Raw genomic sequence first — 19,473 nt, 5'->3', positions numbered from 1 at the left:
CCTTCACTGGCGGCAAGAAGGATCTGAGGGTGGAGGGAGTGCGCAGCCCCCTTTATAGCGCAATATAAAGGCGCCACTCCAGGGGTCGCAGTGGGGCTCTCCCACTACCGGTACTACTAAGGGAAAAACTTTCTGCACCGGTGCATGTAGTGAGCACACACACCTACTGTGGAATACACATGAGCAATCACTAGAAGAAGAATAATGGACTAATCAATCAGCATCTAACAAGGACAAGCAGGGGAGTGTCAATAGCATCCCTGTTTTGGGGACTGGTGAATGTGCTTTAGGTGCCTTTAGATTGTATGACAGGTAATGTCTAGCTAGTATTTATTGACTCAGACCAATAAGTGGAAATGAAATGGGGTTGGTTTGCTAAAGCATTGAGACCCTTCCCTGTGCAAGTATAGCCACCTTCTTGTCATGCTTCATAGCAATGTACCTTAGAAAGCGTCCTTCTTGGAGCTGTACAGCTGATGCTAAATTCAAGTCAGTTCGCTACATCCTTCACTGCTGGAGGTTACTGGGAGGATTGTGCTGCAAGCTGGAACGGGGCAGTGTAAACAGGGAGCGCTTGTTACACGAGCGGAGCAACCGACTTTGTCAGCCCCTCTCTCCGCCCTCACCCGCTCGGCCCTGCGGAACTGTAGCGCGCAGACGGATAAGGGGCTGCCAGGCTGAGCTGCGGGCTCCCTCCCCGCCCGCTCGGCCAGCCAAGGGGCACCGCCAGCGGCCGTCCCGCCGAGGGGCTCCATGGCAGCCCGGTTCCCGCCTTCTGGGGACGGGGCGGCGCTTCAGTGGCGCTGCGGGGCTGCCCGGCGGGGGTCCAGGCGTGCTACTGAGCCGCGGCCAATGCGCTCCCGCCGGGGCGTGTCAGTCCCAGCCGCGGCAGGTATATAGCGCTGGGCCAGGCGGGCCGGCGTCGGCTTCCTACACGCGCTGCGCTCCCGCGGCTGCCAGGTCCCGTCAGGCGGGGGCGATCCGGGGAGCGGGCGAGAGACTGGGCGGGCAGCAGGGGAGCGAGCCCGCGTGGCGCCCGGCAGGTCCCCAGCGTGGCTGGGCGTGACTCCCGCGGGAGAAAGTCCCGGCCCCCGGCTGCAGCACCATGAACAGCTCCCTGGCTCCGCAGGTGCATTTCGCGGGCGGCTCTCAGCCCCACGACTCGCGGGAGTGGAAGGCGGTGATCCCCGCTTTGCTGGGCGTCATCTGCCTGGCGGGCGTGGCGGGGAACGCGTGTGTCATCGGCATCCTGCTCTACAACGCCAGGCGAGGGAAACCCTCCCTGATCCACTCCCTGATCCTCAACCTCAGCCTGGCGGATCTGCTCCTCCTGCTCTTCGCTGCGCCCCTGCGGGCTGCCGCTTACTCCCGCAGCGCCTGGACCCTGGGCTGGTTCGTCTGCAAAACCTCCGACGGGTTCCTCCACACGTGCATGGTCGCCAAGAGCCTGACGACCGCCGTGGTGGCCAAGGCTTGCTTCATGTACGCCAGCAACCCGGCCAAGCAAGTGAGTATTGAGCCCCGCACGATCTCTGCGGTGCTGCTGGCCACGTGGCTGGTGGCCCTGGTGAGCTCTCTGCCGCTCTGGGTCTTCAGCACCCTCCGGGAGCTCGCGGCGGGCTCGCCCGCGTGCGTCGTGGCCGTGCCAGCCCCCGCCCGGGAGTTCATGGCGGCCTTTGTCAAGCTCTCGCCCCTGCTGGTGTTCTGCGCGCCCCTGCTCTGCGCCTTCCTTTATTTCTGGCGCGCTTATGGCAGGTGCCAGCGCAGGGGGACCAAGACCCAGAACCTGAGGAACCAGATCAGATCCAGGCGCCTTACACTCATGCTGCTGAGCGTCACTGTCACCTTGGCCGTGATGTGGCTGCCGGAATGGATATCCTGGCTGTGGGTTTGGCACCTAAAGCCAGCAGGCCGTTCTCCCCCCGAAGGCTTCCTGGCTCTGACCCAAGCCCTTATGTTCACCATCTCTTCTGCCAACCCTCTCATCTTCCTGGTGATGTCTGAGGAATTCAGAGAGGGCTTTAAGGGCTTGTGGAAAAGGCTGACCCTTAAAAAGCCTCTCCCTGCCACAGACAACCAGGAAATCCCAGCTGCTACCTCTGAGGTTCTCCCCGATTCGGTCCCTTCTCCAGAGCCAGTGATTGCTGAGCAAGAGAAAGAACTCCCAGCTGCCCCTCAGGCCTTAGAAAGCCTGGAAAAGAAGGAGATGCCCGTCTTTCCAGATGTCGAGCAATTCTGGCATGACCGAGAAGCAGCTCCCGATGCTCAAGACAATGACCCTATTCCTTGGGAACACGAAGAGCAAGAGACAGTAGGCTGTGATCAATAAGGTGGTTGGAGACTAGAAAGCTACAGAAGTTTTAAGCAGAGGAAGGGTCTTGTCAGTATAGTTTTGTTACTTACCAGTGTGCTTAAGGGATACTGAAGACATGCAAATAATGTTACACTGACGAAATTCTTACCATTTCCTGTGCTCATTAAATGTTTGATTTCCTAATATGTTACAATATTCATACTTGCAGTATTATTGTAACCCTGTTGGTCCCTGGATATTGCAGACTTGAAGAAGAGCTCTGTGTAAACTCCAAAACTTGTCTCTTTCACCAACAGAAGTTGGTCCTGTAAAAGGTATCACCTCACCCACAATATTGGGTGTGTGTGTGTGTGTATATATGTATGTATGTGTGTATATCAGGGCAATGCATTTATAGTTCAAATCCTGACTCAAAAATTTTGGTGAAGTGCCTTCTCTGAAATACTGATGTTTTGCACTTCAGTAGCCAAAATGGAGTTAGTTTTTTTTTTTTAGAAGGTGTTTGAGAGACACGGAATTCAGAGAGCAGAAATAAGGAGAACTGACACAAACCTAATGAAGTAGTTCTTAACAAGCAAGGACAAACTGGTGAGCTGAATTTCAGCATCATTCTAAATGTCAGAAAGCTAAAACATTAGTATTTACAAACATACAGTACAGATCATGTACCTTTTTTGAATTTTCTGGTTTAAGTGCTGCAATGACTTCCATGGAATTAAATAGTTGTATGGAGTGACAATGCAGAATTTGACTACTGCAGTTGAAATATTTTCAGAAATATTTTTGAGAGACAACTTAAAACATGCACTGAGGTCTGAAAAGGTAGGTGAGGTTTGCTAACAGGCCAGAATTCTTTCAGAACCAAAACAATAATCCCTTCTTTCTGAATGTGCATTATAGAGATGAAGGTATATTTAGGCACCTTGTTTTAAGCTAGACATGATTTCTCCCTTCCTCAATGAAAATGTTTCATGCCCATTTTGTAAAGCACTTAAAGTATAAGAGTTGTCAATGTCAATTTGTTTTAAACTGTGAATAAATAAAGTGAAGTTGGTTTGCCTTACTTAGATCCAAAAATCATTATCTTCAGTTCCCTGAAATTCAAAGGAGACATTTCTTCTAGTTAAGTAGCAGTGAAGGGACTGTTTTATAAAGCTGTGCTGATATGGTCATTGAGATAAATTCAAGAGGAATTAATAGAATAGCATTGTATCTTAACATGGTGATTGGTTTCTATGTGAACACTCCAACATATAGAGTTGAGAGAATTTCTCACTGGTGCTAAATGCTGTCCTCAGACCTCTCCAGCTCTAGTGAATTTAGCCATTGGTCCTATCTTGTGAATTACCAAGTATTTGGAAATAGGAGCTATCCTACTCATTGGAGCAGCCTCAGACTCTCAGCACCAGACAATGCCCATTATGTATCACAGACAAGAGCAAACCTTACCATGACTGTATGGTTGTATAGCTTAACAAAGAGAAAGATGAGGGGCAACTTCATTAGTCTATAAATACCTATATGGGGAACAAATATTTAATAAGTTTTCAATCTAGCAGACAACAGTATAACACAATCCAATGGCTGGAAATTGAAGCTAGACAAATTCAGACTGGAAATAAGGTGTAAACTTCCAACTGTGAGAATAATTAAACATTGGTACAATTTAACCAAGGGTCATAGTGGATTTTCCATCACTGACCATTTAAGATCAAGACTGGATGTTTCTTTACAAGATCTGATCTGGGAATTATTTTGGGGAAGTTCTGTGCTATACAGGTCAGACTAGATGATATCTTGCCTTCTCATCTCTGAATTAATGAGACAGATGTGGTGTTGTCAGGCAGAGTTTGAGCTCAACCCTTTTTCTTCTGATTAACTTTCCAGTGAGTTTGAGTCTCAAGACTGCAGCAATGGCTGACAGCGTTTCATCTGTGCATAGGTAGGAGGTCACAACTGTTCCAATCCACTAGTTATCCTAGCCATGTACCTCCAGTTTAGACTACTTTACCACCACCACACTGGGGCTACACTTGGAAGTCCACTCAAATTTCACTAGCGCACAATCTGGCAGGCCTGCTTTTTTACTAGCTTCACACATTAGAGAGAAGACACCATTATGCCCAAGCAGGCATGGGCTTTCAGTTGGATTGACTGCAATTCAGCGTACTGATCTATAAAGTCTGTCATGATTTGGATACCTGGCATCTCAGGATACGTCTACACTGCAAAGAATAATCCACAGCTGGCTCATGCCAGCTGATTCAGGCTTGGGCTGCAGGGCTATTTTGTTGCTGTGTAGAAATCTGTGCTTGAGCTGGAACCCAGGCTCTGGAAACTTTGGGTTGGAATAGTCCAAGAGCCTGGTCTCCAGCCTGGGCCCAGAAGTCTACACGGCAGTGAAATAGCCCTGCAGCCCAAGTTGGCTGGCATGGACTAGCAATGGGTTTTTCTTTGCTGTGTAGACATCACTCCCCATGCTTCATTCTGGCAGATCTGACATTCACATACCACTAAATTCCACATTTGCATGGGAGTAGACTAGAAGCAGGTCATTCTTAATCAGAGGGCCCTTTACATTGCTCATTTAGTGAGATGTTAAGAGGGGATGGGAAGGCCCAGATGGTTTTGTCCAGATATGTTGGTTTACACACCCAATAAAGAGATTATTTTATAAGTATAGTGGGGGGTGGGGTGCACTATTAGTACTGTGCTTAAGGTTGTAGCTTGATGTCAAATTTTACAAGATCTTACCTATGACCCACTATAGTTTGTGTGTGTCTTAAGGAGGAGCTGGGGAGAACATATCACTTTTTTATGCTTTTGATTTTTAGGTTTTATTGCTAGTGCATTTATAGAAAAACTGATTAAATGTTTGCTGCTTAAACACATTTTTGCAGTGTTAATTTGGGCAAAATTTTCTTAGATCTGTCTGATCTGGATTCTCTTGAGTTCCTGGAATTTAGATTGTCAGTTTGTGTGTGAGAAAAGTGCCTAACATGGGGGGGCCTATTAGTACTACTGTAAAATACATGTTAATAAACTATGTAAGAGGAGAATTTTTGCATTTACCTAAACTTCATGGGCAATACAACTTTGTTAAAACTACAGAAAGTTGAGATCACATTCTAGTGAACGAAACCCCCCCCCCAGCTGGCAAGGAGTTAGCCACTTGATTTTTTGGGACCTGGAGCACCAGCAGTCTCACATAACAGCAGTCCAACAAAAATTCATGACAAACCGATTTCTCTCATTCCAAAAATATTTTTTGTGGAGAAAGGAAGGACGAGTCAAATGGAAGAGAGCTGTGTCATATCAGAAAGGTAGGAACCTACCATTACCACAAAGACACATAGATTAAGTACCGAAGGAATACTCGCTCTCTTTCAACATCTCAAGTACAATGAACAAAAAAGGATCGAGGGATTAAGCAAACATACACAGATTGAGATTTTTGCTGTCTTTCAAATTTTGTATTGTATTTGCACTTGAATACGATGTTCTAGTATCAAAATTACATTTGTGTACATGATTTATCACTAACTCATTTTGTCTCATTAGGCAAATGGTCTGTTTCAGGATAGCTAGTGTTAGTTTTGATTTGTTGTTGTTAAAGATATTTTTGAGATTTAACAAACTTACTAAGCATGTTCAATCCATATATAAAAAGGGTTGGTTTATTGTAGTTCAAATACATAAACTAAACAATCCCAACATTTCAAAATTAAACTTTAGAAACACAAGTTTAACATTCATAACAGGAGTATAGTTTACAAGAATTACCCAGAAGGGAAATCCACAGTCTAATCCAGAAGTCAGTAAAGATCACTTTATGGTAAATAAAAATATGTTTATACAACCGTCCTGTTCTGGGAACCATTGTTATTTACTGTGTTTCCAATTTTGAGCAAAAAATTATCAGACAAATCTTCACTTGGGCAAAAGAAACCTGATTTTGCCTGTACTTCAAAGTGGGTGGGGGGGAGGGGGGAGAAATAAAGCAGACCCGTGAACAAATTCAGAATGGTGTTTAATTTGGTCTCTGTGGGCCTAATTCTTCACTCACATCACTGTGACTCTATAGACTTTAATAGACTCAATTCTGATTTACAAGGGTGAAAGCAAATAGAGAATCAGACCCTTTGTTTTCAGATTTAAGATTTTTTTTTACTGTTGCCTTCAGCACTCAATAGTTTAACTTGAGACAGTGTTTTGTCTGTTAAAACAGCTGAACTTGGGTACCCATTAGGAGGAAATTTGTGATACTTGTGTAGTTTAGTTCAAACCACAAATGTCAATCATCCTTAAGACTTGCATATATAACACTGCTGAAAAGAATGCCTCCAAATATCACTGACATCCACACCTCATATACAGATATTCCATTGTTCTGAGATCTAAAATTACTAGACACAGCCTGCATGGTTGGGATTTTTGTCAGTCATGCCACACAAAGAAAAGCATAAATATCTTAAGTGTTCTCTTTGCACAGAGACCATTTTATGTTCACAAATGCTGCTGCTTCCTCTGTTCCTCAGATGGTTTTCAATAGGTTCACGGTAATGTAGATGTAAAAACCGGACAGATGGCTCATGCAAGCTTTTGAATTAACAGACACCCCATTATGAGAGTATTTCATAATTATTTTGTTGTTCGTCTTGTAGGCTCTGAAGCTGTGGGAGGTGGAGGGGGACCTCGGCGGTCCAGGTCATCTACATAGGATACGATGAGCTTGCGTCTCTCCTCTGGCACACAGTCAAGTACCAGATAACGCTTGTCATTCTGTAAAATCTTTTCTACATCTTTCAGGTGCTGGTCGGATTCTTGGATCAACTTTTTGGATCTGAAATGAAGTATAACAGTTACCATCTGGGCAGCTGTCTGGGAGCCTACATAAAATGCATTGGGAATCTTAGTCCAGTTACTGGTGGTAGATGTCCAAATTACAAAAACTACCCGCACCATTAGAACCTCTCTTGACAGTGCCAGCAGATAGGTCAAGCGCTGAAAGGGCATAGAGACTGAGCTATCCTCTCACCTATACAGATGCCCCATCAGGTCAGGGGTGAGGCACATTGGCAGGAATGCGTGTGTAAAAAATCTTGCACTGCCACTGCCTGTGCTGTATCTGTTCTGTGGATAAACAGAAGACTTCAGTCTTAATGGCCGCCAGAACCATTTATCAGCATTAAATGAACCACAAAAATGTAAAAATAAGAAAAAAATAATCACAATTGAAATTAAGCACTCAAGAAGAAGCAAACTATTAAAACATGGACGTTAAATTCCCAGTTGCAGCCCAGTTTGATTGATGCATCAATCTGACTACCGCATCAATTTCAGACTGCAATTCAGCCCACTGAGAACAGCAGCAACTGAAATAGAGCTCCAATACTTTACATACAGCACTGGCTGCAAAGGGAAACAAGAAACTGATTAGGATCTAATAAACCTAGTCAGCACCCTTCTACCTCGAGCTCTTTTGCTTCTGGAATGGGAATCTGCCTAGGCCTGTAACATTTTGCAGTAGGCTCCAGACCAGACTGACTTCAACAATTAACTTATTTGTAAAGCTAATACTCAAAGCCCACTGAAGTCAATGGGAGATTTGTTTTTATTTTAATGGGGGTAGGGTTTCACCCTTTGTCTTTTCTCCAAACTCCCACTAACATCACTGGAAGTTTCACTGGGTATTAAGCAGAGTATTCAGCCCTAATTTTTAGGATCCTAATTAAACGGTAATTTGGCTTCACTACAGAATGAGCTGAATCGCTAGACAATGTATTCAAAATACCCCAAACAATGCTCTCAAGCAAAACAAAAATCCAAAAAGCCCCTGCTATAGAATAGTTGTCAACACTTGATAATAATCAGTGCAGAAGCCAACATACAGTGATGGACCTCTCACTACTATGCAACTTCATAGGCAACCTAGTAATCTACAATTTTTGCAGTAAAGCTCCTCAGACACTGGTCTATAAATGTTAAATGGGAGGAGAAAGTGAAATTCGGTTCATCAACACGCTTAAAGTACAGTAAAGAAAAGTCTTTGCTCTTCTAAGACACTGACACACACCTGTACGTTATAAATTTGGTCTCTTTCAATAGCGTTCTGAAGTCCGCTTTGGCAGTAATGTATTTGTCTCTGATGTACTCTTCAAACTCCCTTTGTTTTTTCTGCATGAAGAAAAAGAGTAATACCATAGAAAATGTGACGGTAGATTATAAAGTATTTCATATTAATTTACAGTGTGTAAGAAATAATTTTATTATAACTAGTTTAAAGATCATTACAGAAGTGTTTTTTAATTAAGATTTTAAAAAAAGCAAATATCTGATTGACAGAGTGATATAGTTATATTCGTGTGAAATGGAATCTATTTCAACAAGCATCACTCTCTTTTGCTTTGGATATCGTGGGAAGGCTAGTAGCAATGAAGCAAGACTATTTCTTACCCTGTCACTGGAAGAGAACTTAATGCACCTGGGATCTTCTTTAATGATTTTTTTCACTTCTTTCCATGTTGATGTTAAAGTAATCTTTCAAAAGAGGCAAAAACAGTTCAATATTACAAATTATATTTACAGTCTAAGCATACAGTACATATGATCACTTTCCCGAGAGTCCTGAAATCCTCAAGCATAAGGGGGCAAACTAAGGACATAGTAACAATTTTCCTTTTTGAACTTGTTTTCTGTAAACTGGTGGATTTTAAGAGAAAAGTCCTCACAAAATTATGACAGTTTCTTATAGTTTAAATTTTAACAGTTCTTCCTAATGCATATTTGGATAATTTCAACAGCATGTTTGTATGCGTAAAAATAGCAATGTATAGAAGCCCCAGCTCAAAGTCAGATATTCATCATTTTAATTTATTTTAGTCTACCATATAAAAAGTGATTAGAATATTAGATACTCCTCTAACCAATATTTAATAAAACTGCCTCCTGAGACTTGAAGAAAGTTATGATGAAGCCAGAATGAGATAAAAGGGAGGCAAGAAGTCACAAAATAACAAAGAAAGGAGAGAGAGGTTTAAATAGCATCGGTATAGAGTTGAAAGTTAAGAATGAATTTTGCAGTTAAGATAAAAAAGACAAGATGAAGGATAGCATTCCTGAGGCTTGCCCACCGCTATTCATTAAGACAAGTTATTGGGTAGGTAGGAACAAAGACAGAAGATTAAAATGCTCAAGACATTAAGGGACTGTGTCATAATAGAAGGTGTCAAATAATGCAACACTGAAGAGGTGTGGAAAAGCCAACGGAAAATGAATGACCGTCACTGACTACAAAAACGAAACCAGGTTCAAGAGCGTGAAAAGACAATGTGAAAATGGACCACAACATTCAAGGTGGTTACTGTGGTATAACTGGTTAGGTGAGAAAAAGATTATTCTTTCCAGCATTCCCTTTTTTAGGGAAGTGAGGAAAGTTGGTGTGGGAGAAAAAGCCTAGGGAAGAATTATTATTGAGAACTTTAACTACAGAAGGTAAAGCTAGAGGATGCAAGTCAGAGTCAGAGTTTAAGGCCACAAGGGACCACTAGATCATCTAGTCTGACCTCTAATACATTGTGACTGAGCAGTGCACAAGGACCCCGCAATAGCAGAGAAATAATTAAATGACATATTATCCAGATAATCCTGGCAAGGATCCTGTATCCACACACTTCAGAAGAAAGCAAAACCCCCTCAAGGTCACTGCTAGTGTGACCTGGGGGAAAATTCCTTCCCCAACCCCACATATGACGACCAGTTAGACTCTGAGCACGTGAGCAAGAACCAACCAGCCAAGCACCTGAGAGACAGAATGCTTGGTGCCACCTCAGAGCCCTGGCCCGTCCTGCCCAATATTTCATCTCCAGCCATGATCATTCCTGCTGCTTCAGAGGAAGGAGATAAAAAACCCCTTCCAGAATACACTGGGGGACAAAAAATCCCTTCTGGACCCTTGCCAGTGGCCAGCTGAAACTCTGAAACATGAGCTTTGGGAACCTACCAATGTATCATCACAAGCAACCCTGTTATACAACTGCACTCATACATTTGTCCAGCTCTCTCAAAACTAATTACCGTATATACTCGTTCATAAGCCGAATTTTTTTAGTAAAAAAGGGAAGCACCAGAGAAGGGGGTCAGCTTATGAACAGGTATAGAGAGGGAGAGATGGGACACAGCCCCTCCCCCCAACAGAGGGAGCAAGGAGAGGCAGCACAGCCAGAAGGGAAGAGGCGGGGCCAGAGTCTCTCCCCTTCTGGCCATGCTGCTCTCCCCCAGCCTCCGAAGCAGCTGCAGCTTTGGGGCTGGCAGGCTGCAGCCGTGCTGCTCGGCCCCGCCCCGCCCCCACAGCAGGCTGTGGCCGTGCCACCCGGCCCACCGGAGCTCACTGCGTCCGTGCTGGAACATGCTGCGGCTGCACCGCCCCGTCTGCCGGAGCAGCTCCAGCCAGGTCAGAGACATCCTCCCCTGGCCCTCCGCAGATAAGGTGGGAAGGGATGGGATGGGGAGAGTGTGGGGCTCCCGGGCTAGGGGGTGGGGTCATGTGGGGGGTGGTCACAGGGGTTACTCCTGACTCCCAGCTTCTCCCCAAAAAATTTCCTCACCAGTTGCTATCGCGGCCCGTCAGGGTAAGCAGCTCGCACACCGTGACACTTTGTTTACTTAGGTTATAATATAATATAATATAATATAATAAATATAATATATGGAGATATACCTATCTCATAGAACTGAAAGGTCATCGAGTCCAGCCCCCTGCCTTCACTAGCAGGACCAAGTACTGATTTTTGCCCCAGCTCCTTAAGTGGCCCCCTCACGGATTGAACTCACAACCCTGGGTTTAGCAGGCCAATGCTCAAACCACTGAGCTATCCCTGCGGACACTCGAGGCAAACAAACCATCTCGGCCCACCAGTGGCTTATCCTGATGGCCCAGGAGCCAAAATTTGCTGACCCCTGAATTATAGGATCGGCTTATGAATGGGTTATAAAATTTTTCCATGTTTACTTATCCATCTTGGGGTGTGGGTCGGCATATAAATGAACCGGCTTATGATCGAGTATATACGGTAAGTTGTTTGTCCCTACCACTCCTACTGGGAGGCTGTTCCAGAACCTTACCCTTTGGATTGTCAGAAACCTTCTAATTTCCAGCCTGAATTTGTTCACGGCCAGTTTATATCTATTTGTTCTTGTGTCAACATTGTCCTTTAGCTTAAACAGCTCTTCACTCTCCTTGGTATTTATCCCCTAATGTATTTACAGAGAACAATCATATTCCCCCCTCAGCCTTCTTTTTGCAAGACTAAATAAGCCAAGCTCTGCCAGTTTCCTCAGATAGGCCCTCCATTCCCCTGATCATCCTAGCAGCTCTTCTCTGCACCTGTTCAAGTTTAAATTAATCTTTCTTGAACATGGGTGACCAAATAAGGTCTGATCAGTGCCTTGTATAATAGCATTAATACTTCGCTATCTTCAAATGCCTGGCTCAATACACCCTAGGATTGCATTTGCCTTTTTCAAAGCCACATCATATTTGTGTCTCAGTCTGTGATCGACCCACACATCAGGTCTCTCCTCCTCTGTCGCTTCCAAATAATCAGCCCCCAGCTTGTAGCAGAAACTCTTATTATTAGATCTAGCACTTTGTACTACTGAATTTCATCCCATTTCTGTCACTCCAGTTTTCAAGGTCATCCAGACTTTCCTGTATAATATTCCGGCCCTCCTCTGTATCGGCAATTGACTCTCAACTTTGTATCATCAGCAAGTTTCATTAGCACTCCTACTTCCTGTGCCTAGATCATTAATAAAAATATTGAATAAAACCGGTCCCAAGACCGATCCTTGAGGAACTCCACTGGAAGTTTCCCTCCAATCTGATCATTCACCTTACAGCACAATTCATTGCCTCCTTCTTCTTCTTTTAGCCAATTCCTTATTCATTTACAATACTTGTACTGATCTGCATCTTCCCTAATTTAACTAATAATTTCCCATTAGGTACCCTGTCAAATGCTTTACTGAAGTCCATGTATATCAGATCAAATGCACTTCCTTATCTAAAAAATCAGTTATTTTCTCAAAAGAAGGAACTCTAGTTAGGCTGGTATGATCTATCTTTGGTAAACCAATATTGCATTACATCCCAGTTACCATTTACCTCTATAAATTTAATTACTCTTCTCGTCACAATTTGCTCTAAAACCTTGTATAATACGGAGATCAGACTAACAGGCCTGTAATTGCCCAGATTCCTTTCTTTCCTCTTTAAAATACACTATTCTCCAGTATTATGGTACTTTCCACACACACACCCCCAACAGATTTATTAAAAATTCTTGCTACTTGACTAGCAATCTCATGGTCCCCCCCAATTTGAGGGCAGTAAGCTCTTATCAGAGAGAAGCACCATATCAGATAGAAATGCTTCGAAGTTTTTCTTCCACCTCCTAAGTGGTCATTTCCATTTCTAGACACTCATTTTCATCAGCTGTACTGCCTTCATGCACAAGTCTCTTACCGCTGAAGTTTCATCCAGAAGTTGCCTAAAATGCTCCCTCTTCTTTTTGGTAAGTGCTTCAATGTGTTCATTAAAAAGCTTCTCTTTCTCTTCTCTTTCTAGCAGAGAGCCAGATTCCCACCGATGATCTTTTCGGAGCGTCCTCCTAGTATCGGACCATGACACATCTGAAGATCTCACCTGATACAAAAATTTACATTTTACAAAAACTATGTTCTTTCTCTGTTTCATTATCAGACAATTCTTCAAACACTTAGCTTCTACTTCATCAACTTTTATCTGAATTAAAACTGCATTTGGTAAGGGGAGTAAGAGACAACAACAGCTTTCATGCAGTTAGCCACTCTCAAATGCCAACCTCATGCTGCAGAGTCTCACTGTGCAGCAGTTCAGCTGGAGATAGATACATCCTATCTGGACTGCTCTGCCATTCTCTATAGAAAAATCAGGATCTTCCACTATGAATAATATACTGTATTAACCATATATGATCTAGAAGAGCAGTCTCTGAGATACATCATAATCAATTCCTACCAGCCACTGGGCACTTTAATTAGTGCAATGTTTACTCTCTGGAACCAGAAACAACCTCCAAGGAGCTCCTGCCAAATCTATATTACCTGCATTATGTCACTAGCAAAGATATTGGGTCAACAGAAACCAAAATTATATACTGCACCTTCCCCCCTGCAAAAGACAACAGGACTGGAATCTGTGCTCAACCACCACCCACTTTTCAGGTATGCCCACATCTTAGATCAGCAGGCAAGAGGTTCCCCTTACATACCACGAGATTCTCATCTCACCAAGCCTGCCCTCTTAGGAAGTGCTGTTTCAAGGGTTGGATCAACTAGTGCAATAAAGTGCTCTCTGAGAAGTGGAAAGAGCTGGGTCAGATGCTATATTGGGGGCATGAGTCGGGCAGACAAAACGAGGTGAGGAAAATGCTCTTGAATCAATAAATCTCCATTTCCAACTTGTGCATTAGAGTTTCTAGTACAAAGTATTTACAATTTTAATTGCCTTTTTTGGTAATATTGTAAGAATGCACTTGCTGGATGAAACCTCAGACACCAACTGTAAGGCTGAAGCATATTTTTCCCAGCAAGACAAAAATCCTGAAAAAATAAATGTATCATGGAAACAGAAGTTTAATGACTACAAGTGCTAATATGCTGCTGTGTAATCAGGGAACTTATTTCTATATTAGTGTAACAATTAGATGAACTGTTCTGGCAAAGATAAAGTCCTACAGTAATCAAATGAGAGAGAGAAGTGTGCAAGCCTCACCATATCAGATAGAAGCGCTTTGAAATTCTGGATAGCCTCTTCTCGTTTGTGCTGTTCACGTTCTCGATCGATTTCCTTGGTCTGCTCAGAACGAGCTTTCTGAACCTCCCTTTCTCTTTCACGCAAACTTGCCTCAATGCGAGCCTGCCTTTCCAATTCCTTTTCCTTTTCAGAGTCTAAATTCTGAATCAGAAGCAAGAGCATAATATTTTCCCATTAACAACATATAAAGAGGTAGCATCTTTCATATTTTGATTAGCTAGTCAAACAAGTTAAAAGTTGAACAGTTAATGGAAACAAGAGGATGAGTATCATTAAACAGACTGTCATTTATGAAATAGGTAAAATGAAATACACCACTTCTCAACTACCAAGGTTTGTCTGCACTTAGGGCATTTTTGAAAGAATTCCTTCTGTTGCTAACACTAACTTACCGGCAATGTTAGCAATGTTGAGAGCCATAGTGTAGACAGGGTGCTGGCTGGCAACAATAAAAGCTAATCTTGCTAAAGATTTTATTTTGTGAACTTAAAGTGGAGGAAAAGCTCAACAGCGGTATTAAAAATGCTGTGCTTCAAAATATCAAAGACCATTCAGCCATTTGTATGTGGCTATTGTAACATCCTTAAAGAGACATGCCTCAACCCATCCCACGGAGGAGAAATCAAACCTCAAAATGATTGTCTGAATGATGAGACTATTCAGTTCAAGTACAACAGATAAATCTTGTGTCCATCCCACCTCTTTGGGACAGATGTTTCCCTCCTCCGCTCATGCACATGAAAGCAAAGTAGTGAGCCGAACTGTATACTGCTTTTGAGCCCTCCAAAATCCCATCATCTAAAAATAAATATTCAAAACTAATACAACTGAAAGAAAAAGAGGGGAAAGTGATGTTGTCTGATGGACCGTGCACTGGACTGCTATGACACCCTGAACAAGGTTCACCTTTTTGCTCTTTATGTAAAATGGAGATAATCCTTCCTTTATAAAGTGCTTTGAAATCTATCGATTAAAACCTCTATATAATAACTAAGTGCTATTAAGTGACCACTGCAGCTTTTGATCTTCACTGGATGGGAGTCGGGGAAGGAAACAGATCAGAGAGCAGCCACTTTATGAAGCATGCTCCCCCGTGTAGAGACAAACTCAACTGCAAACTGCTGTGGAAATTAATGCTAGTTAGACTATTTTTAACTTCTCATTCTGGCATTAGCTCCTTGAAGAGGAAGGTAGGAACATGAAACAGAAGTGAAAGAACCAATGGAGGCACTGCATATGAGCCAACTGGAGTTCAGTTGAAAGGAAACCGCATGAAAGAAGGCAACCTCTGCTGGTCTGGTTGCATTCCATGTGTATCACTACAAAAGTGATAGCATTACAAGTCTCTCAAACTTCTTAAATATATTAACAACAGTGTAGATAACAGTGAAAGTATTACCCAGCACTTAACTATTACACACATACCTTAGCTATTTTTTCAATGTATTGTTTAAAAAGGTCTTCCCTCTGTGAAGAGCTATCCACTGCTTTGTAACGGGGGTCAGTCTCTACTTTGTCCTTCACTTTGCTCCAGCGAGACTGACTGTCCAAGTGGTGATTAGACAGTAGTTCAAAGAAGTCCATTTTAATCTATATTTTAAATAGAAGATATAGGAAGAAAAACAATTCATGAGTAACAGGATTCCTGAATGTTTGCTAATAGAAAAAAAGAGGCAGACTTACCTCAACGAAGCGAACTATATGAATTTTACATATTAGAACATCAAAATCGCTAAAAGTATATTGAATTTCAGGGTTCATTATCTCTAAAATCCACTTCCACTTTGGGTATAATTTTGTGAAATATATTAAAACAGAAACACTAGGAAGACTATCAAAATCTAAGGTGAGCTGTATATCTTAAAGAAATATTCATCCGCACACTTAGTTTTCTTGCTCTAGTCTAATTTAGGCTTTCTTGTTGAGCTTTTAAAATATAATCCCTCCAACTTCTGTACTGCACAAACCAGTATTTCAGGGCAACCATGACACAGAAGCTAGTTAGATTTTAAGCAGAGCCCTAATTAGGTAGTGCAAATACCCATGGGTTCATGCCTCAAGTATACAGTGGATGGAGGTATATACTGTATCTGCGATTAAATAGGAGGTCTTTGTACTGTTTCCTGTTTAAGATCAATAGTGGGATTTTAGTTACATTTAATTAAACCTTTTTTAACTGAAGATATACAGACCTTAAGTATATAATGATTAAGTCTAGTCTTAAGAAGACAGATATATTCAAAAGTGGTGCCCAAATGCTGTAATTCAGCAGTTAAATTTAAAATATATTATTCACGTATAAACAAATATTTGTAGCTACTTCTTTTAAAAAATGGAAATGGCATGTTACATATAATAAAACCCTCAACACTGTACATAGCTACAACATTATGGAAGACTATTAGATCTGGTCTGATGCTAACTTTGGACCTCAGGACAGAAGAACCAAACTAGCGATACAACATCGCATCAGCAGTTGCAAGGGCAGCTACTGTACAGTTAGTAAAGATTTTTAACCCTGGGGTGGATGTTCCTCCATGTCCTTTTTGGAATCTTAGGATTTTTTCTTTAATTCCCACCACTTCAAACCCTCAAGGCCCTGGCATTTAAGCCACCATCTTTCTCAACCAAGAGAACAAGCCTTCCCTTGAGAGGCAAGTTGACATCACTTGTTGAAGGGCTAGAGACCACTGAATAGCTCAAAGCACTCTCTACCCAGGGTTAAGCATGCTGCCTTCACAACACTACCAACCCCTGGTGGCATAGGAACAAGACCATAAGTAGTTCCTTTGCTGCAGTATAATACTACTACCTAGCTTGGGCTGGCTTGGCTATATATTTTGCACTCCCCCAAAAGTCTCAGCTCCCACATACAGAGGTTAACAATGGGAGTTGAACACTAATGTAAGGCTATCAAAGTGTGTGCCTTATCAGCTAACTGAAACCTTCCAGGTCTCTTAAAATGACATATATATAGTTATTATCACATATTAGGGTAAAATGAAGATCAGAGCCAATATTCTGCAGGCTTCCCCACTGATGAACTTGGCTCTTGACAGTGTTTTTATTGCTTACGTTTGTAAGAATCTTTATGGACTTTTCTGTGCTATCTCAAGACAGGAGACAAGTACAATAAAGATTAGGAAACAACTCCTTAGTGTTACAGTGAAGAAGTTTGTAACTCTTCACCTACAGTACTGTAACTCTACCTTAGAGTGTTGAACAAGATGCAAAGCAAAACCTTTTACTTATTTTATAAAATGCTGTATGTTGTTCCAGAATTGATCTTAAATAAAACATGCAAGCAGTATCAAGACACGAAGCTTTCTAAGCCATGAGCATTAGGAACTTACATTTAAAATGTAAAACAAGGAGTTCTAAGATGTTATCACAGAAATCTATAAAAGTAAGGGTATCTTATTGGTCGAAGTGTAAACAGGAACACCCTTTTGTAATATATATCTACACAGAGACAGTATTTCTGCTTCCTTTTTACACTGGTCACTGGCTATTCATTAATCCATCCCAAGAGCCCGGTGAGCGTCCACAATATGCAGTGATTCCTCTTACAAGGAGAAAGGAGACTAAAACACTGCACAACCAAAGCACAACTGCAAATAGTAATACATTGGCACTAGCTCCAGCTCAAGAATCAAAACATTTTTCCGTGTTACTACAGAAACAGTTAGCTGTCTTCCCTCCTCTCCTCCTTTAAAGCCAGCATGATCTCACAACTTAGTACATTTTCTTCAGCCAAGAAGGAACTGACATTGTCTTAGCTGACTGTTACTTTACTACTGGCCTGTTTAGTAGTAAATGAGATCATGTAGCCAGTAGCTTTCTTCCTCAGAAAATGCAATGCCATTTTCAAGTCTTAACACAGAGGACAGAATAAGACTGTTTCAGCACCCCAAAACATCCTTGATTATATGTACATGGCTCAAGGCAGTGCACTAAGACAGGCCGCCTCAAGTCAATAGGTGGGGAAGGATATTAACAAGCCATTAATTAAAACAATAACCTGACAAAATTTTGGCATCTTGCTATGTAAGGGCTTAAGATGTTGCCAACTTAAGTGTCCTGAACTGAAAAAGAACAGAGTGCAATGCCTAAACTAGAGCAGAATGGCAGGTAGGAAGCTATTAATATAGGATAATCAGGGTTAGATGGAACAAAGTTAATGCACTAACTTTATAATCTTGGCAAAGTGAGTATACATATGGCTGAGACTTCAGCTTATATTGAGTTTGTTGGCCTTTTATGCTAGTTTTCTTGCAATGTCTATTTTGAGGAGAGGCCAGAGGAAGACAGGAAGTGCTCTGGGTCAGTGTGATGACAACTTGCAGAAAAGCTTCCATGTTACCAGCCCATATTACACTGGATTCCTTCACCATGAAAATTCACACACTGAGCCAAACTTCACTCACCTTACTCACTTGAATAGTACCTATGGAGTTCCACTTACTCATATGAGTAAAGGTGGGCAGGATTTGAGTCATTACAGTGATAAAAACAACTATATGACCATCTGAAAGAGAGGCTCCCATGGCACTGTTTAGTATAATAAATCTCAACTGAGGAAATCAAAACCATATTTCAAACTCTTACTTTAAAGATTTCTGTGGAGAGCTTATTTTCTTTATAGAAAATCTTTGGATTTTTAATACTGGCTGAGAAAGCTTCACTTTACAATTTAGCTGCCTTATTTTATTTTTTTTTTTTACATTTTTTTAAAAAGCAAACAAAAATAAGGCTGAAAATACTGCAGGTGTATTTAGATTTTTTTTTTTTTTTTTTTCAGTCAACACATTCTGGGCACAACTCTCATCACTTCACAAGGAAAAAGCTAAAAAAATGTAAAGTACCGGAACTGCGGGAGGCTAAAGTCACCACACAGAGATACCAATTCTTTCCTCACTAGGGAATCCCATAATACTTTGCGTGTCAGTGATTGACAGCTGTCAGACTGAACTGATTGACAGGCCGCACAGCACATAACTGTAAAGTCTATCCACTTGTTATAAAACAGAATACATAAAATGGTTACAAAAGGCTTTTGGAGAAAGAACATTAGTTTCAAGTACAAAGAGAAATACAGTCTTTCTTCTTTTAAACTTGTCTAATTTAGAATAATCATGCAACATTAAAACTAAAAGCATTTACATCTCTTTAAACTTTCAACTAGACTATTGCTATGGTGCAAAAACAGTGTTTTAAAATTCCACATTTGTGGTTCAAATACAGTATGTAAAAGTTTAGGTATAGTTTTCAATTAGATTTCATTCGTTTTCTCTGAAAGCAT

General features: G+C 41.9%; 2 protein-coding genes across 12 annotated transcripts in view; one reads left to right on the top strand and one right to left on the bottom strand.

Moving 5' to 3' along the window:
* Positions 1 to 950: 950 nt before the first annotated feature.
* Positions 951 to 2,590, top strand: GPR151 (G protein-coupled receptor 151). Its single transcript, XM_034779900.1, has one exon. The coding sequence runs from the start codon at positions 1,106 to 1,108 to the stop codon at positions 2,327 to 2,329; it is 1,224 nt and encodes a 407-aa protein (XP_034635791.1). The 5' UTR covers positions 951 to 1,105; the 3' UTR covers positions 2,330 to 2,590.
* A 3,182-nt stretch (positions 2,591 to 5,772) lies between these two features.
* TCERG1 (transcription elongation regulator 1) overlaps positions 5,773 to 19,473 on the bottom strand; it is a 46,919-nt gene continuing 33,218 nt past the window's right edge. For 7 of the 11 annotated variants that reach the window (XM_034778301.1, XM_034778302.1, XM_034778304.1 and 4 more), the window contains 7 exons: positions 15,597 to 15,761; positions 14,130 to 14,312; positions 12,840 to 13,019; positions 8,771 to 8,854; positions 8,391 to 8,491; positions 7,353 to 7,442; positions 5,773 to 7,157 (listed from right to left, as the gene is read on the bottom strand). In XM_034778301.1, the coding sequence (XP_034634192.1) occupies positions 6,956 to 7,157; positions 7,353 to 7,442; positions 8,391 to 8,491; positions 8,771 to 8,854; positions 12,840 to 13,019; positions 14,130 to 14,312; positions 15,597 to 15,761 (1,005 nt within the window). In that variant the 3' untranslated portion in view covers positions 5,773 to 6,955. Of the gene's footprint in view, positions 7,158 to 7,352; positions 7,448 to 8,390; positions 8,492 to 8,770; positions 8,855 to 12,839; positions 13,020 to 14,129; positions 14,313 to 15,596; positions 15,762 to 19,473 lie in introns of all 11 variants that reach the window. The other 4 variants (XM_034778305.1, XM_034778309.1, XM_034778311.1 and 1 more) reach the window with 2 other exon arrangements.

This window comes from Trachemys scripta, chromosome 8, assembly GCF_013100865.1.
Source record: "Trachemys scripta elegans isolate TJP31775 chromosome 8, CAS_Tse_1.0, whole genome shotgun sequence".
NCBI classification, from domain to species: Eukaryota; Metazoa; Chordata; order Testudines; family Emydidae; genus Trachemys; species Trachemys scripta.
This window is presented reverse-complemented; position numbering and strand designations above follow the sequence as displayed.

What these genes read in the sequence shown, in the direction of transcription:
- GPR151 (XM_034779900.1), top strand. Translation starts at nt 1,106, where the DNA reads ATGAACAGCTCCCTGGCTCCGCAGGTGCATTTCGCGGGCGGCTCTCAG.